The sequence below is a fragment of the Alligator mississippiensis genome, chromosome 3, assembly GCF_030867095.1.
Source record: "Alligator mississippiensis isolate rAllMis1 chromosome 3, rAllMis1, whole genome shotgun sequence".
NCBI lineage: Eukaryota > Metazoa > Chordata > Crocodylia > Alligatoridae > Alligator > Alligator mississippiensis.
In genome coordinates, this window is record NC_081826.1 from 265,887,131 (window position 1) to 265,913,138 (window position 26,008).

The 26,008-nt window shown below is 41.8% G+C and overlaps 1 protein-coding gene across 3 annotated transcripts in view; it reads right to left on the reverse strand.

The window, feature by feature from the left end:
• Positions 1-9,972: 9,972 nt before the first annotated feature.
• RAB3C (RAB3C, member RAS oncogene family) overlaps positions 9,973-26,008 on the reverse strand; it is a 314,561-nt gene continuing 298,525 nt past the window's right edge. For all 3 annotated transcript variants that reach the window (XM_059725156.1, XM_059725155.1, XM_006272456.3), the window contains one exon: positions 9,973-20,356. In XM_059725156.1, coding sequence (XP_059581139.1) covers positions 20,169-20,356 — 188 coding nt within the window. In that variant the 3' untranslated portion in view covers positions 9,973-20,168. The remainder of the gene's footprint in view (positions 20,357-26,008) is intronic.

Genomic DNA, 26,008 nt, shown 5'->3' on the forward strand with positions numbered 1-26,008 from the left:
TGATAGAAGCCTGTCCTGGCTCACCAGCCCTCTAGTGGTGGCTCAACTGCTACAGCTCCTATTCCTGCTCTTTTCTTACCAGATCTGTAGTGGCAAGTCAGAGCTGTACCACAGGTGAGGGACAGTCAGCAAAGTTTCTAGACTAAGGGTGTGACTTCTCCAAGTTATCACTAACACCAATGAACATTTGTGCGACTCACAGTGTAACGTGTAACAAGACCCTTAGGCAGGCACTACCCTACCTACATGTCCTCTGGGCCCAAATCTAGTAGGTGTTTTCAGAATATGAGTACCAGAATTGGCTTGGTGCAAAAGACATCAAGGTGGAAGTGATGGTAGTCATGTACCCAGCATCCCAGTAGTTAGAAAACTTACTGGGTATATAGGAGATTCCTCTTTATTTAGAGCAAGAATTTAAATCCATATCTCCCATGTGAGTGCTTTACCAGCAAGCTACAGGATATTTTGATGTGGGGATCTCTCCTACTGAAACTGTTCCACCTTACATAAAACATTAATTGGGCCAAAGAGCAGGAGAGTGATTCACTTTTAGGCTCCCTCTACATGTTAATTAACTGGTTAATTGTGCACTTTCTTTTAAACCAGCTACACATGCAAAAAAGCTATCTTGCCATAAAAACCTCCAACCAGCTATAAAGTTAGACCTTGAAAATGTGTACTAAATTTACAGCTGTTTGCTATTGAGCTATAATTTTCAGGTGTAGTAAGGCCTCCCTTGTGGCTAGAAGCCCCATCAGCTGACAGGGCTCCCAGCTGTATGGGTGTATCAATGCCCAACCATGGCTGGGAGTCCCACAGCTGCAGGGACTCTCAGCCTCAGCAGCTGCTGATTCTGGGTCCCAGCAGAATGTGGACCCAGAGTCCTGCAGCTACAAACACTGGGTGCTGGGCTCCATGGCTACCCTTGGGGTGTGTGAAACCCTAGGGCTAGGGGATCACAGCTGCCCTGATTCCCTAGCCTCAAGGGTTTTATGCACCCCTAGATGCTTCTCTGTAGTGCTGCCAGTGAGCCAGGTGTATGTTGTATTTTTTTAATTATTCTTCCCAAGCTGTAGCACCTTGTATTAGTCAGCACTGAACTTCATCCTGTTAGCTCCAGTCTAGCTTTCAATATATCAAGATCCTTCTGAATTGTGATCCTGTCCCCCAATGTGTTTACAGTCCTTCCTGTTTCATTTAATCTACAAATTTGCTTTAAAAGCTCTCTATCCAGCATCCAAATAATTTATAAACTTGTTGAACAGCACAGGCTGAGGACTGACCCTTGGGGGACTCTACTTGAAATCTCCTATCATTCTGACCTGGATCCATTTATAATTACCTTTTGTTTGCAGCTGTTGAGCCAGTTTTCAATCCATCACGTAGTATTTTTTTCCAGACCACGGTTGTCCAATTTCTTTATGAGATGGCCATATGGTTCTCTGTCAAAAGCGTTGCTAGTCCAGATACACTGTACCTACAATATTCCTTTTATCCACCCAAGTGGTTTCTTCTTCAAAGAAGGAGATCAGTTTTATTTGGCATGATTTGTTCTTAGTAAAGCCATGCTGGATGCTTGTGATCAGCTTTTCCTCATCCAGATACTTGAAAATAAGCTGTTTTCTAAGATGTTCCAATACTTTCCTGGGATATTGAGGTAGGGCTAACTGGTTTATTGTTCCCTAGGTCCTCCTATTTGCCTTTTTAAAAGACGGGAACTACATTGGTCACTTTCCAGTCTTCTGGTACATCACCCATCTCCCATAACTCGTGAAATATTATTGCCAAGGGCTCTGAGATCTCCTCTGCCAATTTCTCCAGAACCCTGGGGATGAAGGTCATCAGGTCTTCCTGACTTTAATATTAAAACTGAGTCCTGGCAGCAATATTCACACTTGGATTTATTTAGGAAGCTGTGCTTGGGAATTTGGATCTGTGCATCCTGTGAATAGCATTAAGCATTAGCAGACTTTATAAATGGAAGACAGGAAAGAGGAACCAGGACTGCTGCTACATTCTGCACATTCCTTTTTAATGGGATGAGGTTTGTAGTTTACAAATTTAGATGCAGTAGGAAGAGGAGTCACAGGATGGTGCCTCACTGAGTAACTGAGGAAGGAGGCCTTTCAAAACACATCAATACTTAGTGGAGATCCAGCAAGAAGGGACTCAGCTGGGAGGCAGCAGTGGCTGAAATATTTTGTTCTGACAAGATGCTTTCCTAGTTCTGGGCACATGCTATTTGCAAATATAGATGCAGGCTGTTTCTGGAGTTTGGCTAGAGCCCCACACTCAGATTTCTAACTTTACTGCAATCCAGCTCCATCTCGGTCAATCCACTTCTAACTAGATTCCTATTGAATATGTGGAAAGTAACCAATGGAGATATTTGGAGACTGTGGTGACCATAGCAATGCCCATAACAAACACAATACCGAACTGCAGCCTCTCTGAAACGTAGCTCTCTGTGTGTCATAAAAGTGCAGATGTCTACCCTTCATCCAGCCATGACTGTTAGGAAAATTATTTGATTCCTTAGTAATTCTCTTGGGAAACTTATAGACGAGTTCAGTTCCCCCTTCAACATTCATACACAGCTTCTGTTGCTATTACTGACAGATACAAGGGCTAGGTGGGGAACAAGCCTTCTCAACATGTGCACAGACACACTGTTAAGTACTCTTAACATCCTGTCATGTGTCTATAAGGAGACAGTACATGCATTGACAGCACATATGCATTAGGGGGCTATCTAATGCAACTATAAATCATGTAGGAGACATGCTTTCTTTGTTTGTTTGTTTTTTACCTACATGGCCTAGAGCAAAGCGGGGAAAGGCAGGTATTTGTTGCCTGTGTAAGGAAGGGCGAGCAGGGTAGCACATTTTAAAAACAGACCTAATGTGTTTTTTTAGTCTGCCATGGAAAATGTTGGGAAACTAAAAGAAGCTACAGGCCTTGCAAACAATATGATAATTAGGGGAAGCTATTTAGCAGTTTGGAGCTGTCTGCTTACACTGCAGCATCTAGATGCTTTTTATTTACTTATTTACATTTAAAGCTCAAAGAAAGGGAAAAGTAGGGGAAAGTAACATGATTTTTAACTGTATCCTTTGTCTTGGCACAAATGCCAGACACTGGGTGTGTCTGCAATACACTATCCAGTGTGGTGTAGAGGTACTTGAGCTGGCTTGTTCAGAGCAAGCCTGGGTACCAGAAGCAGTGTAGCCACTGTAGCACAGAGCTCTGTGTGGGCTAATTTGCCCTGGGCAGAACTCTAGCCCAGGGGTGCCTGGTATACACAGGAGCATTCAAGCCCTGTGTTAAAACTTCCTGGGAAATGTAATGGCTGTAGACAGTCAGGATCTTTGATTCATACCCCATCTGTTCCAGAGCACCTTCAGCAGTACAGAGCCGTGCCCTCTAGCATCAGAGGATAGTATTGTCATAGTGATGGGTTTGAGTCTGATTTGCTCCTTGAGTCAAGACAAGTCATTCACAAGGCTGCTGGCACCACTGGAGCACCTTAGATGCTGTGCATCATTGGGGATTCTTTGGGCAAAGTGACCTAGGGGCACCTATCTTCTTTCCAGGTTTGGATAGCCATTGGCTCACAGGAAGCTCTTCTGCCCTTTGACAGGTCTTGTTTTTAGTCCTGCTGGGTATCCACATACCCTCCTCACCTAGGCTAGCCCAGGTGGGTGCACCAGTTCAGTCACTGACAACTTGACATTGGAACAGGCTGTTGGTGTACATGGTAACAGATAGCAGCCTGGCGTGAAAGGTGATTTGCTCCTGGTCATTAAGAATATATCTTGCAGCAGAATCTAGGCTCTCCTTGTAACGTCTCTCAAATAGTGACCAACCCCATATTTGTTTGGCCTGTGTAATACGATGAAACCATTAGCTGAGCTGTGTTGCTTCAGACTTTTATGTTGGATAAAAGACTGAATGCTATAAGGAAGGCTTCTAGTGATTTAGCTAGAGAGCTCAGGGCAATAAGCAAAGTGTGAAGAAGCATCTGACATTTATAGGGTGACTTAATAGGAAGCCTAGTAAACAACTAGAAAAGAGTAACTGCCTACACAAACATAGTTTCCTTTGCTCATACTTGGAAACAGCTTTCATAGAAAATAAGGGTTTCATAGTTTCATAGTAGCTAGGGTCAGGAGGGACCTGAACAGATCATCTAGCCTGACACCCTGCCACAGGCAGGAATGAATGCTGGGTTCACAAGACCCCAGACAGGTGATCATCCAACCTCCTCTTGAATTTGCCCAAGGTAGGGGTGAGGACCACTTCCTTGGAAGCTGGTTCCAGATTTTGGCCACCCTAACTGTCAAATATTGCCTTCTGATCTCTAACCTAAACCTATTCTCCATCGGCTTCTTGTCATTGTTCCTTGACACCCCAGGTGGTGCTGGGGAGAAAAGGGCTCTGCCTATTTGCTGTTGATCTTCCCTAATGAGCTTGTAGACAGCCACCAGGTCCCCCCTCAGCCTCCTCTTGCTGAGGTTGGAAGGGACCTCTAGAGGCCATCTAGTCCAACCCCCTGTTCAGAGCAGGATCATCCCCAACTAGATCATCCCAGCCAAAGCTTTGTCCAACTGGGTCTTGAAAACCTACAAGGATGTAGCTTCCACCACTTTACTGGATAACCTGTTCCAGTGTTTTACTACCCTCCTAATGAGAAAATTATTCCTAATATCTAACATAAGCTTCCCTTCCTGCAACTTGAGACCATTCTCAGTGTTCTGTCATCTGCCATCACAGAGAACAATCTAGCTCCATCCTCTTTCAAACCCCCCCTTCAGGTAGTTGAAGGCTGCTATTAAATCCCCTCTCAGTCTTCTCTTCTCCAGACTAAATAAACCCAGTTTCCTCAGCCTCTCCTCATAAGTTGTGTGCCCCAGCCCCTTCACCATTTTCATTACCCTCTGCTGGACTCTCTCCAATTTGTCCACATCCTTTCTATAGTGAGGTGCTTAAAACTGATCACAGATGTGGCCTCACCAGTGCTGAATAGAGGGGAATAATAGCTTCCATTGACCTACTGGCAATACATCTAGCAATTCAACCCAGTATGTTGTTAGCCTTCTTGGCAACAAGGGCACCACTGCTGACTCATATTCAGTTTATTTTCCACTGCCACCCCCAGGTCCATGTGTGCAGAGCTGCTGCCCAGCCAGTCAGCTCCCAGCCTGTACTGGTGCATGGGATTATTCCATCCTAAGTGCAAGACTTTATACTTGTCCTTGTTGAACCTCACAACATTTCTTTTGGCCCAATCTTCCAATTTGTCTAGGTCACTCTGAATCCTAACCCTACCCTCCAGCATATCCTCTCAGCTACTCCCCCCCCCCCTCCCCCCAGTTTAGTGCCATCTGCAAACTTGCTGAGGGTGCACTCTATGCCATCTTCCAGGTTGTTGATGAAGACATTGAACAAAACTGGTCCCAGGACCGACCCCTGGGGCCACTCGACTTGATGCTGGCTGCCCCCTAGACATTGAGCCATTGATTACTACCATCCGAGCCCAATGCTCCAGTCAATCAAAGTTTATTAGTTTGCTGTATCTGTGATTTTGTAATCCATCCAATGCCAAACTAGTGCCTGTGCTATAATTTACTTCTTTCATAATCATGAATGAACATCATCAAATGACTTCTTATGCAGTATTTGTTCATACTTTTTTGGCATTGTGAATCAATGTTATGGTTCTTTGATCTGTGCTTGGTTTAAAAAAAAATAACAATCACTTCCTAGAATCATGACATAAAAGATCACAATTTCTGTCATAACTGTGCATTGTGAAGCAAAGTAACATAAGCAATCATGGAGGAATACAGTCTATTTGACTGTCACTGAAGCATCCTACTAGGACATATCAACAAAAATAACCTGGTGATTTCAATCCTTTAATAAGTCTCAAGCAAATGGATATTCTGATACTAGGGAATCTCCAATATGTAGTAATATGTAAGATTCTTCATGTAAGATTAATTTACTAATCTATTTAGTGATTTTTGCATTATAGTTGGGAAAGAGGGAAATGAAATTTGGTAATGACTGATAACAACATAGAGAATATTTATCAACTTTCTATTTTTCTAGCTACCTCTAGAATGTAGCAGCAAACTCAAGATCTGCTAATGTAATCAAGGAAAGTAACTAACAGAAGAAGACTAAAGGCTAGTCCCAGAAAAGTGCCTTGCTCTTGGACTGGAATGCACAAACCTATGGGCTTTGTTATACATCAGTTTTAAGCATCTGAGGGAGCTCTTAACTCCTGGATTGTCCACACATTAAGATATGAGAACTAGTTTTAAGCACCCTTTGCGTGTCTTAAAGTTATGCTACTCCAGATCAGGTTTATCTCTGATCTGTGTTACCCAGCTCATGTTCTACAAATAGGTAGCCACTCCCCAGAGATAAGCTGCCCAAGTTTCAGTTGTTCATCATCCCAGAATGCAGTGTCCCCTCCCCACACCCTCCTGTTCTGTGTGGGCAAACTTTCCACCCTCTGAGCTCTATTGCTTGGTGGGACTGGCATCGAGCCAGCTGCCCTTCCTGCTCCCAGGGGTGTGACCTGGCTGGGCACAAACTGATCTGGGAGGAGGGCTAGAGAGGGGTGAGGGGGGAGCCAGGTAGAGGGCCAGATTGGGATCCCTGTGAGCTGGAGCTTCCCTAGTCATGCCTTTGCTTGCCAGCCCGCTAGCAACAAGTCACAGCTGTGCAGGTTGGGGACAGTGAGAGAAGGCTTTTAGCCTGAATGTGTATCTACTCTAAATGCAAACTAGCACTAACACTGATCAACATTTGAGAAGATTAAAGTGTAATGTATAATAATGCTCTCAGTTTCCTAGGAAAAGAGGGGAAGGATTAGACTTTTAAGGATGGGATTTACAATAGGCAGCATACTGAGCAGAAGAATACCTAAACTAGCCACCAGGAGTTGCTGAATAGAGGGGTGGAGCACATAGAGGTTCAAACCCACTTATTCCTACCTCCCAAATGAATGGCCTGACTGCCAGGCACAGGCTAGGCTGGGTTGTGTGTATGTGTTTAAGGGGGGGCACCTTCTACTGCTCCTGTTGAATCCATGCCACTGTGAGATAAAAAATGTAGGATTCAGGAACCTGAGATGGTTCAAGGGAGAGAACATATGCTTCTTCAGGCAATAAAGAAGGCACTGTCCAAGGGGAGGAAGACACTGAGTTCTGGTCTCTGCTCCCTTTGCTGTTTATGAACATTTCCTAATGACTGTTTAATGCTAAATTCATAAACAGTCCTGGGAGCAGGGTGCTGGTATGTGATAGGTGTGCTCAGATCACAACTCCTGAATTGGACCCTTCAGGGTACTTAGGTGCAGGGATGTTTAGCATGGAAATCCCACATGACTTACTGAGATGTTCAGCCCTGCCAGGATGGGGGTAGTTCTGAGCATGTGTTGTAGCAGCACTTAAGGTGCCTAGGAGACTTAAAAGCAAAAACTTGGCCATCTATAATCTTTCAAACACCTAAGATAACGGGCAGGGGGTTTGTAGGATTGCTTTCCTGGATTTGGTGCCTCAAATCTACCTAAGTCCCACTTTAGGCACTCAAGTATTTTATGGGTCCTGGCTTAAGTATTTGTGAGTCCTCTGAAATGATGAACACTGTCCCATTACTTTGTCTGTGCCTGGCCCTGCTCTTTCACTGAGCTGTGCTCACAACACAGAGAGAAAGGAGGAAGGCTGAGTCGTAGAGCAGATGCTTAGAGTGAGGAAATGGAACCAGGCCTTTTACATAACAATTTGGAGAACTGCGGCTGAATGCTGTATTATGATAATTGAAGTACTGATGCTGTTTAGGGCTGAATTGAAAAAAAATTTCAGTATGTAGCTACACCCAGTCAACGTGGTGAAAGAAGGTTCTACAATTGACAGGTCAGCCTGCAGAGGGATAATACTTTTTGGCAGCCTGGGTAATAAGCAGTACTCTTCATATTGGCTATAGATATAAAATAAAACCTTTGTGTTCTTCTGCCCAGTAGCATGTGGATGACATATGTGCCTTCATCCAGTGAAGGTGTCAGAAAACTCCTCCTTCACTCATTAATCACTGAACATATGAAACAAACTGTAATTTGAAATAGGCTTTATTTACTGTATAGACAATTTTTTTTTGATGTTCCCTAGTGGAAATAAAAGAGGTGCCCTGAAGGATAATTCCACATCAGGCACATACCAGATGTTGTGTGAGCTAATCACTCTCCGTTCCAAATCCATTTTTTTCTTTAGAAGTCTGTGAAGCATTACATGCTGCTGCATGCTCTTCTCTAAGGGAAAGTTGTTGTTACAGAGGTATGATCATTTCTGTGTTGTAGGCCTTGTAATATGAGGAAAACATATTTTTGCTAAATATTAATACAGGCAACTTTTTGCAACTGATTGTGTACATCCATCTACAGCCACTATTGTACCTAGTGGCCAATCAAAAAGAAGCTTGTGACTAAGATCACCATCCAGAGGTGCACAGATATCTCCTCATTCCTTTAATGGTAGCACTTAGGTGTCCAGAAGGGGCAACAGAATCACTCCCACACTTCAGGTGGGGAGCTTGGAGGTGGCTGCAAGCTGCACTTCACTATTTCCCTAAGTGAAATAGACTTCTTCTCCAGGTTTGTCTGTACCATGCACATACTTGGAAAGTATTTACTCCTGCCCCAGAAGCATCTACGTCTGCTTATGCTCAGTTGCAATTTACCACAGACACACACAAATGATGAATAAATCCCCCAAATTGTAGCTGACTGCTTTTAGTCATAACTAACAACTATTTGACACTGAGACCAGTGTGAGGTAGGAGTGGGGACACTTTTTGCCCAAAGGAGGCTTGTGAGGGGGCTCAAACTCTGAGCTCTTATATATAGGACAGCAGCTTCATCACCAGGTCTTGCAGGACTGGAAACACCTCCCTGTTTAACTAGTCCACTGCACAGGCAAGAGGAAAAAGCAAGATAGAGCCTGACTATCTCAGGGAGATGGATGTGCTCTGTTAGGGAAGAGGTGAACCCTTGCTTCCGGCTTTGCTTGTTCATGTGGCACACTGCAGCATGTTTGTGTGGCACAGGGACACACAGGGCTGTGTGGCACATCTGCAGGAGTGGGCGATGAGGGGGTGGACGAAGCTGGTGGCTTAGGGAGCTCACACTGTATGTCAGCGGCCCCATTTCATGTGGCCAGGAAGGGTGTCGCATGATGTAGCATGCACGCTGTGTGGCACTTGCCCATGTTGTGTGTGGTCCTGAGGCAGCCAGCCACTCTGAATTTGGCTAGCCCTGACCTAATAGTATCAGGAAAATAGACTTCTAAGCAGATGTAGACATTTTAGTACCGATGTCAATTCTGCATTGGAACAAGTGAAGAGCCCAGTACCTTGTAGGTAACCAAGGCCCATCTTTGGAGAATTAATCTCTGGGGTTGTATGAGCTATTGAATACTAATTCATGGAGGCCAGGCCTTGCCAGAACAGAAGTCTGGTGGGTGAAGCAGAATTTAGTTCCTACTTTCTCCTCTTAGAAAAATGTAATAGATGTGTACTTACTTTAAAAGCTATTTTCTCTTGCACATCATCAAAGTCATTGTCTTTGTTTTGGCTTAAATATTCCTCAGCTCCTCGGTACTGAGTTAGTATCTGAGGTCACTGATATACCTTGCTGTGCATGTAGCTTGTGTTTCTGTTAGATTAGTGGCTCTCACTGAAGTCAAGAGCAAAATTATGGGAGCAGGGTCAATTCCAGTATTTGTGAAGCTAACACCAAATTAAGACTGAAGAAGGTTACTGACAGGATAGTCGTGAAATGAGTAACTGTGGGTGTTGTGCTACTACATATTATTTTGTCACAATTGAAGCCAATTTTAGGCAGTTTTAATTACTGAAAAGCACTGAACATTCAGACAAGGGAAAGAAAGCACCTCACCAGAACTGTAAAATTCATGAATATATTCTCTTGAATATTTATTATGATCTCCAAAAAGGAAAAAAAAATCCTCAAAAACAAAACTAAATCCACTTGCTATACAGAAATCACATACGAAGAGAATATCCAATGGAGTACACACAGTCTTTACTTCACATAGAATTAAAACTTTGCACATGGATAAAACTTGAACTTCACATCTAGACAAGAGCTCCTGTGGATGTATGCAGAAGAGTCACAGTATCTGTCACTCAGCAGCATTTTAAACTAACATATTTTTAGAACCCAAGTCACTATATCGTGTTGTTTAGAAGATGGGGAAGGGCCAACCACCTTACAGATGTATCCAAGTAGGTACTTCAATGTTTTGTCAAGAATAGTGAGTGCACAAGCAAGTTAGTGCAAGGGATCCAAGACTGCTCCAGGCATTTGGTTTTGTTTTTGTGTACTCATACATGTACAGGGAAGAGTAAAAATACCAGTTAAAATTTTCTAGCATGGTGACAAGAACTTTGCCAACCATGAGGTGGTCAGGTCACTTAGCAGCAGTAGTGAAATATATAGGGAATGCATCCGCAGTCTCATAGCTCTCTGCCTGTATGTTTGTGTTTCAATGCATCTTAAATTATGACTGTTACCATGTCTGTTCCTTGGCTACAGAGAAGTTTGCACTTATTTTATCTTTCATTAGGTAATTGTGAATTTCCCCCATCCTATACTGTTTCATTTCTCTTACACAGTATAATTTAGCTTATGATTTCACAACAAAAGTCATAAAACATGGGGAAGCATTTTTGAGATGCATAGACCTTAGTTGCAATTGTCCTGTATTACTTAATGTAATCTGGCTATTTTTTAGTAGAACTACTTGATGGTAAGCAAAGGGGAAGGAAAATGAAGCTATTGGCTTCCTGAAAGACTTGGCTTTTGACTCTTTCTTTTCACCGTTTTTTCTTGCTTGCACTTTTCTTTTTTTTAATGAAAACTAGCTTTACTAAAGTAGTCACTGCATAAGCTCCCAGCTTTGTAAACCTATCATGGAAACATACCAGGCAAGGCACAGAATGTAATTGCTGCCCTTTTTACCATGATGAAAATGCTCAAAGTAATGTTATTTTGGTAGTCCATCCACAAAATTTTACTCATCTTGGCCTTCTTTCACTAGTTCATTCCTATTCAGCAAATTCCTATCCAAATCAGGGCACAGGAATGTATTTCCTTACAGAACTACCATACTGTACAAAGGAAGATGCAGTGGGAGTTATTTAAAAGTACTAACTTCTGCTCTGCAATCTTCACAATCACTGGTGGGGAACCACAGGCAGTATAGTGATCAAGTAGCTGAAATTAAGCATGTCCTTATGTACTTTGCTGCACAGGGATAAAGTTAGGTAAGTGCTTAAAGATGCCGCCTAACTGGGTGAATAGATGAGTACAGATGTGCAAGGCAATGAGGGGAAAAAACAGCTTAATATTTTCTTCTAATCTCAAGGCAACATTTGGGCCCTCTTCTACTCTCAGTTATACAGCTAAGAAACCCTACTTATGTCAATGGAGTAACTCAAAATTTATAGCAGTGCAACATAAGACAAATTTTGCACTCTAATATATTTAGGAATGTATGTTATACCTGCAATATCTGAGAATGTTAGAAATGTAACCATCGGAGTGGAATTATTAAGGGTTAAAAATTTTTGCTTTGGACCATTTTAGATGTGAGATACAAGTGCCTTTCAAAAATGGTGACTCCAGTGCACCAAATAGATGCAAACAACTCAATTTTAACATCTTTGATACCTTTGGAGACTCCTATTTACTATTCCAGGTTTATCGTTATCATGAATGAAGTATACAATTAAGTTAAAGCGGCCACATGATATTATGCAATACAGGTGGACGAAGCAGAGAATTAGCTTTTTTCTGAGATAAAACAAAGGTTTCTGCTTAAGAGTTCCAAGACAATCTATATGTTTCTGGAGAACATGCTTTTAACATAGTATGCACAGATTATTTAGAAATGGCTAAAAGTACCTTTGTTTGAAAATGTCTCTCCACTATTGTTAATATAACACAATAACTTTTGAAAAGGACACCCACAATTCTAAAAGTAAAATTGACATGCACTTGCAATAAACATACTGACATATTTTACTGTTGTCTTATATATGAAAAATAGTTTAGATGAAGTAGGAGTAGATTATTTTCAACACTACACGGATAAAGCATTGACTGTATAAATTTCACTACTAAACACATAGCTACTAAAAATCTTTTAAATAAGCCACGCAGCCATCATCAACAGCATATCATACATACATGACACTTCTCCCTTTCACACAAATTTATATACACTGAGTAAGTCATTAAATATTGCACTTATTGGCCCATGATCCCTCAGTTTAGAGGTGTTCAAAAATAGAAAAAAAATCTATTTTTATAACATATTTTCATGCAACATTTAAGACATTTCAGTTCCACAAACACAAGTATATAGGTTACACATTCTGACAGTCCAACTGAATCACAACACATATGACATTACTAATAATATAGTAAACGGGAATTACAGCACACAGTTTTCATTTAACACTAGTTGCAGGTACATGTCAGGATTACTCAAGTAAAGTCTTCGTCAGAAATGGTGAGCAATCCCTAGCTTTTGTTTCCACGTTATGTGAGAGCATGATATTACTGGAAGATTAGTACATGTTCTCTTCACCCCTCCCAGTACCAGGTGTTCCATTATGCATAAGTGATGTGCCATCTGCTCCTGCCGTCACCAAAAGTAGTAATCCTCTGGCCTGTGAATTTAACCCAATCAGTTTTATTGACAATGATAAGTTCCACTGGGTAGTTTAAAAAATAAAAGTGAACTAAGCAAATATCTGTACAAACTGAGTATGTCAAGGGTGTGTTTGTATGTACATATTCTATGTGTGCAGTGCAAATCTTTGCTTACATGAATATTAATTAATAGCTTAATTCCACCCCCCAAAAGATGCATACACGTACTCAATCAATTTAATGAAGGAATATGTTAAAATTAGCTGAGCTGAATTTTGAATTGGGATTTTACAGCTGGTGAATTTTAACTCTGAGTTGAAACAAGTATCAAAGAAAATAGCAAAACATCAGCCCCAGCTGGTATGAACTGAAGTTCAATCCCTTCCCCCCCACCCCCACCTCCAGTTTTAAATGAATCTGTGCTGATTTGCACTAGCTGAGGACCTAGTTTCTAGCAGATCCAGTTCCCTGATGGTATAACTCCACTATTTCCAGTTGGGTCCCGTTTAAGACTAATTTGGCCCATTTGCCGTATACCACATTTCTCTATGAAATGGGCTAAGGAGGGAATCACTGATAACATTCAAGTAACAGAACAGTCATTTTGGTGAACCATGCCAATAATAAAGCACTGAAAAATGTATCCAATTAGATTTTAAAATATATATGTAAATGTAAAGCATCATCAGCTTGTCTAGCATTAAAGGAACCAAGACACTGTGAGATGTAAAATTTGTACCACCAATTGCTTCCTAGAAAATACAGTTAAAGAATTCTGAAAGCTAGGATCAAACTCCAGCAGACTGTGTGTACCAGGAAATAGCACTTCATTCCTAAAATAAATAAGGTACAGGCAGTATGGCTGGATGTACAGAGCTGAACAGACTGGGAAGAAAACCTAATCTTTCAGACTGATGCTCTGGAAAGGCCACATAGCTCTAGTTGCTCAGGTAGTTTCTCTATGCATCACATTAGGTATAAGCACAATGGAACAAACAGTTCCAGGTAACAGTCACACACATTGCAGTTTAGTTTAGAGGTTTGCTTTTTTGTTTTTTGTTGGGTTTTTTTTTGATAGGCCAGCTCATATGTATTTCAGACACCACACAAACAAGTCTAAGCGACCCAAATGAAATAAAAATACAGTTACCAGTTAACTGAGATATAAGGACAGGCACATTTGTCACATCTGAAAATGAACTTTTATTAGAATTAAAAGCATGCAACTGCAGTTTCAACTCAACAGGGCATGCAGACTGTTTTGATAAACTGTCAGTATGTGCATGTGACTACTGCAAGTTTTAGCTTCAGCTGCTCGTTCCAGTTGTTTTCGTTTGGAACATGCTGACTGATCATTTAACTGTGCTTTGAGCAAGACACTGTTCTAGCCTTACAAAGATGGCATGCTTTTCCATGCAAGGAATAATTGTAGCACTAGTTGTGTTATTCTAGGGCATCACCTTGAAAGTGTAGTGACTGTGCAGTCGCAGTTCAGCTGACAGGATGGGGTTCAGGCCCTAAACTATGGGTGGCTACTTGAAAGTCTGTTCTTTCATGAAATTACAATAGAAGAGAGGGTCTTATGCTGGTAATAGAGCGATACAATTCAATATAACGACATCTTTTTACATATGACAATCTTCTCCCTTAAGTCTCAATCAGAAATCAAGCTGCAAAGCTCAGCTTTTCAGAGCCAGTCTCCTTACTTGCCCATGCAGAGTGAATAGTTACATACATCTGTGCCAGGGAGAAAATGAAACCATTGATGTCAAGATTCTCTTTAAAATGTAGTGTGGGTGAAGAGTGCTCAAGTGATAACCCCAGAGGCTGAAGTGCTCTGTGTATCTGCTGTTTTGCCTCAAATCTGACCAGAGTAGAATGGTAAAGCATCTCCAGAGACCAGGCGGGGCCTGCTTCTTTGTGGGTTTTCCACTGGAGTCTGAACTGAGACTTGGCACCTTATTTAGAAAAATCTGTCCCAAAGTTGCCAATTCAATGACGCAGCTCGTTAAATACTCTAAAAATAATTTTTATGACTATCCTAGGTCCTGTTCCTGGGACTGACCACTCTTTTCCCTGAATGTTCCCTCTTATATTCAGTGGCTTTTGAACTTATACGAAGGGCCACATGTGGCAGGACAATCTTATTCTTTGAAGCCAGTTGGGCTGGGCTGTTGGAAAGCGTTCAGCATTGGCCTAACTCTGCTCTCACTGAAGTCCATGATAATTTTACCAGGCAGTGCCATGGAAAGGAAGTTTGGTTCTTGGGGCAAAGCCTGCAGTGGCAGCCTGCCCTCGCCCCATGCACAGATCTGATGGGGACCCTCCCCGCCCCCCCCAATGCTTTCCCAGGAGTGCACGCAGTGGTGGGAGTCACCCTCCCCCCATCCCTGCGCCCCCCCAAATGAGCCGCTAGCAGCTCTATCCTATGCCCTGCCCAGGGCAGTCACCCCCCTCACCTCCCACCCCCCTTGCTATGGCACTACCAGGTAAAATAACAGAAAAAGAATTAGACTGGCACTGAGCACTTTTGGAAATTCTTCCGTATGAAACAAGTCGAGTCAGGAAAACTTACACAGGATCAAATTAAAAACTGTAGTCCCGGTACTCTTCTCAACTTGAACTAAATTTGTTACAGGACCTGTGAAAGGGATGGTAAGCCAGAAAAAAGACAGGTTGTCTTCTTTGAATCTCTGTAAGAGCTGGAAGGCAAAATGCTGAGGTAATGCAAGAATGATTTTCTCTATGCTCCCAGCTTGAAATCTCAAAAGATTTATAGTTTAAAGGTGCAAGAGTCCAGATACATCAATCTGACTGAAAGGCCAGGGGCCTAATTTTGCAGAATCAGGCTACCTAGATTGCTTGGCTAAGCATCCAGACCTAGGGGATACAATCTGTTGACTATCTGAATACTTTAAAAGTTCACTTATGACTAATGCAAAACACTATCTTCGATTCAAAGCTTGTTTACAGGTACAAAGCTCAGAGAGTCCCTAAGAACCAGATCATCAATAAGCGAGCTCCTCAGGCAGATACTTCATTGATCTGCGAGGAAAATGAAACTTCCTGAAAGACTCATGGAGACTTATCAAAACTGCTGCAGAAAAGGGGGGATAGGACTGACTTCAGAGATGTACTAATAACTTCTCTTCTGTAGATGGACGTGAATTCATTTTTGTATTAATTGATTTTTGTAGTTATTGTTAAGAGGGAAGATGTAGCAATAAAAGTTGTAATTTAGAGACACTCCCTAATTTAGAAGAATTGGGAGATGGGGTCTCAGGAAATAGCTGCCTGTGATAGCGGCTAAAGGACTGCAGAAGCTTGCCTGCTGCTCCACAGTAAAACCTGTTTAGTTTTTCATGCCCAAACTCTCTTAATTGAAGCCAATGATCACTACACCAGTGACTGAGTTTTATATTATCTCTTCTATGGATTAAAACAGCAAACATGCTTAGTTCATATAAAGTACAGCTGGCAAGCTAAAGAAAACATTCTGCTCTCACATCTGCTGTCTTCCCACTCCTTAAAATGTACCAAGCTAGAGATACTTTTCTCTTTCCTGTTACAGGCTGCTATCCTTCCTTCCTCTCAAATCATCACAAATAATAAATATACCAATACATTATATTAAAATTGACAAAGATTGATCTTTTTATGAAATTTGCCTTGGACTTCTTAAAAAATTATGCTAGTGATTCCAATATCGCCAGTGTCTGCACTGGCAAATGGGCAGCGAAGGCCAGGGCAAAATTACAATGTGGGTCTGCTGAAGGGTGAAACTGCAAATGGAGCTGCCTTCTCTTAATGCTGCTGTGTGGAAGGCAGCCATGCTGAAGGCAAAGACTGGAGAATGCTAGCACTTGTGCAAACTAAGATTTGCTTTCATGAGATGTGCAGTTGACATGGGCAGGTGGTGTCAGACCCCATATACGGAAAGAACGTTTTTGTGGGAAGAATGAAATAGGTGATTTACATCACTATTTGTGGTTTTGTTTGTTCTTTGAAGAAATAAAAGGAAAATGGATCTCTCTCTCCAAGAATGAGAACTTGTAAATGCTGGGCTAATGACGAAAAAACAATCTGAGTCTTTTCTATACTCCTTGGGTGTATGTGCAAATAATAAGGGCCAAAAAGAAACAAAGAATACAATGAATTTGTACAAAGAATAAGGGCCAAAATCAAACAGAATCCCTCTGCTTTGCTTTACTGTCCGCTGGTTCATTTTATCTCTTTTGTATCATTGTGCACCATGTTCTGTTTTAATTTTGTGTACACTGCTGGAATGGATAACCTTATGTCTATGTTTTTAACAAAAATAATCATTATATAAATGTTGTTCTTTTATTACATATAATTTTTACTGTCCATTTTAGTGGATTGTTTTAGTGGAAGCTGTAAATAAACTACTACTACTAGCACTTATGGCACTGCTGGGTCTTCTAAGTTGTGTGCTTGAGCTAGTATGGACTATAGCTAGCAATGTCTTCAATTCTGATCTGTACTGGATATGAGGCTGGCACTGTCCGCAGTTGTAGTATTTCTGAAAGTCTGTAAAAGTGCAAGTTGTAGTGTTTCTAAAAATTATATGAGAGCTACTGATAAGAGCTGTACCCATACTACCAATAGTGGCATTATAGCACATGGTATGCTATTCCCTGCTGGAGAGTTGGAAACAACCCTACAGAAAACTTCATGTTCTGACCAACTCTTCTAGTCTTATAGGGGAGGGTTGCGCATAGCTACAGCTGGAGGAGCTGGTACCTAAAAGGGGGTGGGGTGGCAGGCAGACCACGCTTGGCACACCATGTATATGCCTGCAGAAGGGCAAGGTTGAAGATCTCTTGGTCCTGCTTGATTACACCATGTCTTCCACTTTGTCTACTGAAAAAAACTGAAAGCAGAGGGCAGTAAGCAGCCAATTTTTCCCCTTTCCTCAGTTTTTCTTGGAATCAAATGATAGCACTGATAGGCTTGTTTTCAGTAAGAAAAAAGTATATTTTTTTAATATGTTAACTAAGAGGGTGTTGACCAACACTGTTTGAAACCTTGGGCTAGACAAGATGCATCTAGACCAAGACATGAAGTTAGTTAATCAAGGTAAATCAAGGCAGGCTTATCTCAACAGTTAATGGACAGAATTTTGTTTCACCTAGTGGACAGCCACTAGGATCTGTTAGGATCATCCTATAATGGGGCCCTTACCTGCCCAGAGAGGGCTAATAAAATGACACAGGTTAGTCGGGTAACTCAGAGTTGGTTGCAAGTTGTACTTCGGTCATCCCCTGGGTAAAACAGAATTTTGCCCAACATGTCTGTGTGTGCCCTGCTCATGACAGAATTTTACCATGTGGTAGTTAATGGGCATTAATTCAGATGCATTGAAAATAATCATGTTTCCTAATACAGGTGTGGCCTTAGTGTTTATATAAATACCCTAAAGGAAGTGATGTTCTGTAAAGGGGTTTCCTTGAAGTCTTGTGTGCCATAAGCAATGTCAAGTAGCTGTTATGGTTCTCACTTTCCTATTCTGTTTCTCTTTCTTTCTTTTTTTTTTTTTTGGTGGCATGTATTTAGTAAAATGTCAACCTTGTATTAAAGCTGAAATAATTAAGAACAACAAAAAGTTAATGTCTCCTCAATAATACCATTTACTTGAAGACTATTATAGTGGCCCAGATAAAGAAGCTGTACAAAGTACAGCAGGACACCTATATGAGAAATTGCCACCAATTAGTAGAGTGAGAGCTTATTAACATTGTAAGAAATGACCATTTTTTAATGCTTAAAAAAAATAAAATCTGTGGACATTATTCTGTTATCTTCGCAACCTTCCACCAATTTTGCAAGTCTTCTGCACAGTCTAGTTACAGAAATTACTAAGGAACTTATTCCTTCACAATTTTCAAAAATCTTTGTGTATGGACAAACAAATTACAGAGAGTTAAAGGAGATGGGCCGTACAATTGTTCCAAGTCAACTGTCCAGGTGCCTGTTCTTACCCCATGTTAAGTAAGTGAAAGCTAAACCAGAGCAGCTTAGCCTTCAGTAAAACAGGGATTTTTGTGATTTAGCGCTCAGTTAACTTTGAGATAAGAGTGGACAGATAAACAGTTACTCCATGGTAAGAACTTACAACCTTTTAAGTCACTGTAATTTGTTCATAGGTCCAGGATCTGTGTGAACTTCTGATTGTGCTGTCACCAAGAATCACTGCTCAGCTCCCACAGGCAAGTCCAGTCCAAATTCTTTTTTTAGTGGAATGACTAATTTTCACTTCAGCAACAAATCTCACTACCTTCAGCTGGGGCTCTACAGAAATATTTGAGGAGAGAAAGGGGCTTTTACAGTCTGTTCATAGGGGTTTTCTCAGACTACAAAATTCACATAGATCGTCTGTTTTTAAGAACAAAATGAAAGATGAAATTCCTGAAGACCTACACACTACAGCTTCTATTGCAATGTGGTTAAATATTTTCTGGCTTTGAATAACTGAACACAGTGGATTTGGCTTTTCTGGGATAATATCAAGAGATGAGTATTCATTGTCTAAAAAGCAAATAAAATCCAGAGGAAGTAACTATCAACTCCCATCTGTTGCAGCAGATCCATCCAGTGCATATCAAATGGATGGAAGTGCAATGTAAGCCCAGATCCACATAGGAATTTGGATGTCTAACTCATGATTTCGATGGCAAGTGCCTAAATAACTTCCTGGATCTGAGACATATCCCATATCCTGCCAGCAGTTAATATAAATGTTTCCTATACCAAATGCTAGGGCCTGTTTTTGGATCAAGGCAGTTTGGAGTTCTACCCCTGCTGTTTCTTTGAATTTCTGAGTGGTCATGATGCATAGCACAGAGGCAGCAGTGAATTCCCTAGGTGGCCATGGATGTGCTGCAGTATTACCCCCTAGGAAGTATGCCACGAACAAGTGGTCTGGAGAGAACAGTGATAAGCTCCCTGTATTTGAGCAATATTTTAACATTGATGAATTAATTTAACAGTGTGTTATGTAAATTATAAATTACACCAGAAAGCTTATTCCCAAGTACCTGGTCATTACACTTTAAGGAGAAAATTGTGTAATTTAAAACCAATGAAACAAAAAATCAGATATAGGCAAACTGGTCTGAGGTCACAGCACCAGCTGAAGTAAGTGTAATGTATAAAGAGTTAAAAAAGAGAAGACAAACGGGAAGCCATCCACATGCAAAGGCCAGATGGTGAGAAATGGGTAGTCCTTACAAACTAATGATAACATCTCTATACAGTTGTTTACACATACCGTACCAGGTGCTAACATAAATTTCCCCCAAATAAATTAAGAAGACAGTATAAATAAAGGCTTATAGACCATTCATAAATACTCTGTTGGCAATAGAACACACTGGAGCTGCCTTTGTCAATCACTGTATTAACAGCCACAGTTGGGTTGCTGTGGTGGAGGGGTGTCCTTTAGTTTTGTATTCTGTTTTCCAGTAGCAATGGCAGGATCTGTTTCCAGACTTTCTGACATTTTGTCGCAGATGATATCCACGAGCCGCTCAAATGTCTGCTTGACATTTATGTTGTCCTTGGCACTTGTTTCAAAAAATTCAAAACCTAGCAAAATAAATAACACATTTTGGTCATTACACATTCTTATATCCTTCAGTCATTAAATCAACCCCTCCTTAGGAAGCAAAAAAGGGGAAAAGGCAGAGAGAGAGAGACAGTGAGAAGAAGTGGGCAAGCATAAAGAGAGAGGTCTACAAAAGAAGGATATTGAAAGGTTATGGGCCATCTCTGACCCCTGTTATACTGGCATAAAGCCAGAGTAATTGCACAAGTGTAATTTTTTTATTTGCATCAAGGTAGCTGAGGGTAGCATGTGACAAATCATATTTAAATTGCTTTCATTATACCTGTACAGATGGTGTCACCTGCAGGGCTTCGGCATCTTTGGCCATGTGATGAAGCCCTGTTGAATAGTGACAAGGACCAGCTAACAAGGAAGGGAAAGAGTATCTTTGTTCACAAGTCTTGCTAAACTAAGCCTTGCTAAACTAGGTTTGTTATGGACTGGTGACCAAAGCCCACAGGTAAGTAAAAAAAACAAAACAAAACAAAAACCAAGTCAACTTGCATGAAGGCCTTGAAATAGAAGGAAATATTAGAAATCTTAATAAGGCCATACAAAGGATATTAGTGAGGAAATCTGCAAGTCATCTCAACTGTCTATTTACTAATGCAAAAAACATGGGGTCTAAGCAGGAACAATAGGAAGTTCTAGTACAGAGCCAAATTATCATTAAATTAGGATAACTGAGACTTAATGGGATAGTTCACACAAGTGGACTATCAATATGGATGGGTATAGTTTGTTCAGAAGGGACAGACAGGAAAGAAAGGGAAATGAGACTCAATTACTCCAGCTGTTGTTTTCCATCTCTAACTACTGTGAACCAATGAGTATTTATTTCACCGGTAACAGACATTATCAGCATGCCATCACTGAACAGTAAGCATTATCCCTAGTGCCAAACCAGAAAACTGAAAATGGATGGAATCAGGAAGAAACTAAACAAATCAAGGACAACTTCTCCCAATTTGGTGAATAATTCTAAAATGGAAAAAAATATTTTGATGATAAAAATTCAAAGTTAAATTAAAAAATTACATGGGACAGTGTTTTAACTTTGTTGTCCCAATGAAGTACTGCTAATGCAGCACACTGGAAATATGTTTGATCTCAGCAGCACAGGGCTCATAGTAAGAGGGCACATTTTTTCTGTAGCACAGCATGCTCTCTTCTCTTTTTTCCTCTGTTCTGTTTCTCCTCTTTAGCTCTCAGATCAGCTTCGTCTGGTATGTAACCTCCTGATTGGTAAACACAGAGGCTCCCCACACCACCTGATGGATTTTCCCATTCTTCCACCTGCCTGACAGAACTGAAACTTTTCCCCTATGTTGCAGCTCTCCTCACAGCTAGCATACTGACCCCTGGACAGTTCACCCATTTTCCATTAACTGTCTCCTCCCAATTTCTGATTCGGAATGAAGAATTTATTATTCAGACATTTCTCAAAACAACAAACCCATTGTTAACTCTATAATAGTTAACTGTCAGTCACAACGCATTCTAGACCATTTTGGTTCACCGTAGTTAATGACCTACAAGAATCTTTAATTTGCTGTTAGGAAAAAAACAGGATGAAAATGTCAGGCATTTCACTCATAACCAGTGTTAGTGACTACTATGATGTTAAGCATGCAAGGAAAGCAGTATATTTTTCCTAGAAGAGAATGCAAAATGTGTTAACTATTTTGTCTGGCAATATTTACATTTGCATTCTGTGTTGCCCATGGCATTGCCCAATGGCAGTATTAGTACACAGATGCTGCTTTTATATATAGTGTGTGTTTTCTATTGAGCAGTTTCGTCTTTTATTGCCAAGGCTACTTGAATATTTAAAACAGCATCTCATGTGTTCAGTGTCATGTGTTTGGGACTCCATTTAAACAGGAAAGCTAGTACTGTGTGGTCAGGCATCTGAACAGGCATGGATATGGATAGGAAATCAGCATATTCAATGGAGTAGTCACTTAAATCTTACTTTTCCTTGCCTACAAGTGAGAGCAGATTTGCTGTGGAAACTAGTTAGAGTGACATCCAACCATGCAGTATGAGGTTCAATAATTATTCTAAGAACTCTGTTTTGGATAGTCTAAACATTTGTACTTTACAGAAGATGTATATTATTAATGCCTATATTACCTAGGAGTCACTGCAAAGGAGGAACATATGAGTCCCAGTCTTACGTGTGTTAGTAATTTAGACGGTTTGAAGACATACTCACCATTTTTTAAACTGTGTTAACTGATCTGCATCACACAGTTTGAATCAAATTTCATTTTGAATTAAGGGTTAATAGATGATCATTGACTATCATGGCAGGAGGCCTTGGCTATACACAGTTTATGCACTTGGCAGCCACTTAACAGACCCAATTCGCAGACTCTGTGCGTGCTTATGCTTGGAAGTAAGGGATGTGATAATAAGCCTGTTTAACCATGGCTACATTGTTGCAATCATAGAATCATAGGAAGTTAGGGTTGGATGAGACCTCAGGAGATCATCTATTCCAAATCCCTGCTCAAAGCAGCACCATCCCCAACTAGATCATCCCAGCCAAAGCTTTGTCTAGCTGGGTTTTGAAAACCTCCAAGAAAGGAGATTCCACCACCTCCCTAGGTAACCTGTTCCAGTGTTTTACTTCCCTTCTAGTGAGAAAATTCTTCCTAATACCTAACCTAAACTTCCCTTGCTGCAACCTGACACTTTGCTCCTTGTTCTGTCATCTGCCACCACTGAGAAAAGTCTAGCTCCATCCTCTTTCAAATCCCCCTTAAGGTAGTTAATGGCTGCTATTAAATCCCCTTTCAGACTCCTCTTTTCTAGACTAAATAAGCCCAGTTCCTTCAATCTTTCCTCATAAGTCATGTCCCCCAACCCTCTCACCATTTTTGTTGCCCTCCGCTGGACTCTCTCCAATTTGTCCACATCCTTTCTGTAGTGGGGTGCCTAAAACTGGACACAGTACTCCAGATGTGGCCTCACCAGTGCTGAATGGAGGGAAATAATCACTTCCATTGACCTACTAGCAACACACCTACCAATACAGCCCAGTTTGCCGCTAGCCTTCTTGGCAACAAGGGCACACTGCTGGCTCATTCAGCTTATTGTTTATTGTAACCCCCAGGTCTTTTTCTGAAGAGCTGCTGTCTAGCCTGGACTGGTGCACGGGATTGTTCTCCCCTAAGTGCAGGACTTTAGATTTGTACTTGTTGAACCTTATGAGATTTCTTTTGGCCCAATCCTCTACTTTGCCTAAGTCACTTTGAATCCTAGCCCTACCCTCCGGTGTATCTACTACTCCCCGAGCTTGGTGTCATCTGCAAACTTGCTGATGATGCACTCTATGCCAGGTGGAGGGCTGCTTACTGAGTTTTGGGAAACTGTCGAGGGCCACATGACAGGCAGCCAGAGGTAGATAAATATTAATTTTCTAAATATTTTAGGGGCCCTGCAGGCTGAATGACCTGGTGGGTTACATCTGGCCTGTGGGCTGCATTTTGCCCACCCCTACTCTATGCCATCTTCCAGGTCGTTGATGAAGACATTGAACAGACCTGGACCTAGGACCAACCCCTGGGCCACTCCAATTGATATCAGCTGCCAACTAGATATTGAGTCATTGATTACTACTCTCTGAGCCCGATGCACCAACCAGTTTTCTATCCACCTTACAGTCCATTCATCAAGCCTATACTTCCTTAGCTTGCCTGCAAGAATGCTGTGGGAGACGGTATCAAAAGCCTTGCTAAAATCAAGGTACACCACATTCACTGGTCTCCCCACATCCACAGAGCCAGTCACTTCATCACAGAAGGTGAATCAGGTTGGTCAGGCATGACTTGCCCCAAGTGGATCCATGCTGACTGTTCCTAATCATCTTCTTCTCCTCCAAGTACTTAGAAATGGATTCCTTGAGGATCTGCTCCATGATTTTTTCCAGGGACTAAGCTGAGGCTGACTGGTCTGTAGTTCCCTGGATCCTCCTTGTTCCTCTTCTTAAATATGGGCACTATGTTTGCCCTTTTCCAATCATCTGGGACCTCTCCTGATCGCCATGCATTTTCAAAGATGATGGCCAATGGCTCTGCAGTCACATCAGCCAACTCCCTCACCATCCTCGGGTGCATCCCATCTGGCCCCAGGGACTTGTACATGTCCAGCTTTTCTAAGTAGTCCCTAACTCGATCTTCCACCCCTGTTGACTGCTCACCTCCTCCCTAAACTCTGCTGCCTGGTGAGAATAGTCTGAGAGCTGACCTGGCCTGTGAAGACTGAGGCAAAAAAGGCATTGAGCACTTCAGCATTTTCTGCATCCTCTATCACAAGGTTGCCTCCCCATTCAGTAAGGGACCTACACTTTCCCTGATCCTCCTCTTGCTACCGACATACTTGTAGAAACCCTTCTTGTTACCCTTCACATCCCTTGCTAACTGCAACTCCAATTGCGCTTTGGCTTTCCTGACTTTATCCCTGCATGCCCGAGCAATGATTTTATAATCTTTCCCAGGTATTTGTCCAAGTTTCCACTTCTTATAAGCTTCCTGTTTGTGATTTAGTTTACTGAAGAGTTCCCTGCTAAGCCAAGCTTGTCTTCTGCCATACTTGCTAGTCTTCTTGCACATGAGGATGGTTTGTTCCTGCACTCTCAGTAAGGATTCTTTAAAGTACATTCAGCTCTCCTGGACTCCTCTCCTCCTCAGACTGGCTTCCCAGGGGATGTTATCCATCAGGTTTCTGAGTGAGTTGAAGTCTAATTTTCTGATGTCCAGGGTTCTTACTCTGCTGCTCTTTCCATCCTTCCTTTCCTCAGGATCCTGAACTCAATCATCTCGTGGTCATTGCTGCCCAAGTTGCCATCCACTACATTACCCATCAATTCTTCCCTGTTTGTGAGCAGCAGGTCAAGAAAGGCATGGCTCATAGTTGGCCACTCCAGCACTTGCACCAGGAAGTTGCCCCAATACTCTTCAAAAGCTTCTTGGATTGCCTGTGCCCTGCTGTATTGACCTCCCAGCAGATGACAGGGTCATTGGAGTCCTCCATGAGAAGCAGGGCCTGTGACTGGGAAACTCCCACTAGCTGTTTGAAGAAAGTCTCATCCACCACTTCCTCCTGGTCTGGTGGTATATAGAAGACCTCACCATGACATCACCCTAGTTGCTCTCCCCTTTGACCCTAACCCAGAGACTCTAAACAGGCCGATCTCCAGCTTTATACTGGAGTTCTGAGCAATTGTATGGCTCTTTTACATAAAGTGCAACTCCTTCTCCTCTTCTCCCTTACCTGTCCTTCCTAAACTGTTTGTACCCTTCTGTGACAGTGCTCCAATCATGCAAGCTATCCCACCAAGTCTCTGTTATTCCGATCACGTCATAGTGCTGTGACTGTGTGAGTACTTTCAGTTCTTCCTGTTTGTTTCCCATGCTCTGTGCATTTGGGTACAGGCACCTGAGGTAACTAGTTGATTGTCCTGATTTCTCAGGAAGTATAAGAGTACCTCCCTTGCCCTTCCTGCTCACTCTTCCTCCAGGTCTGCTTCCCCACTTACCTCAGGGCTTTGGTCTCCATTCCCTGGCAAACCTAATTTAAAGCCCTCCACACTAGGTTAGCAGGTCTGTCTGTGAAGATACTCTTCC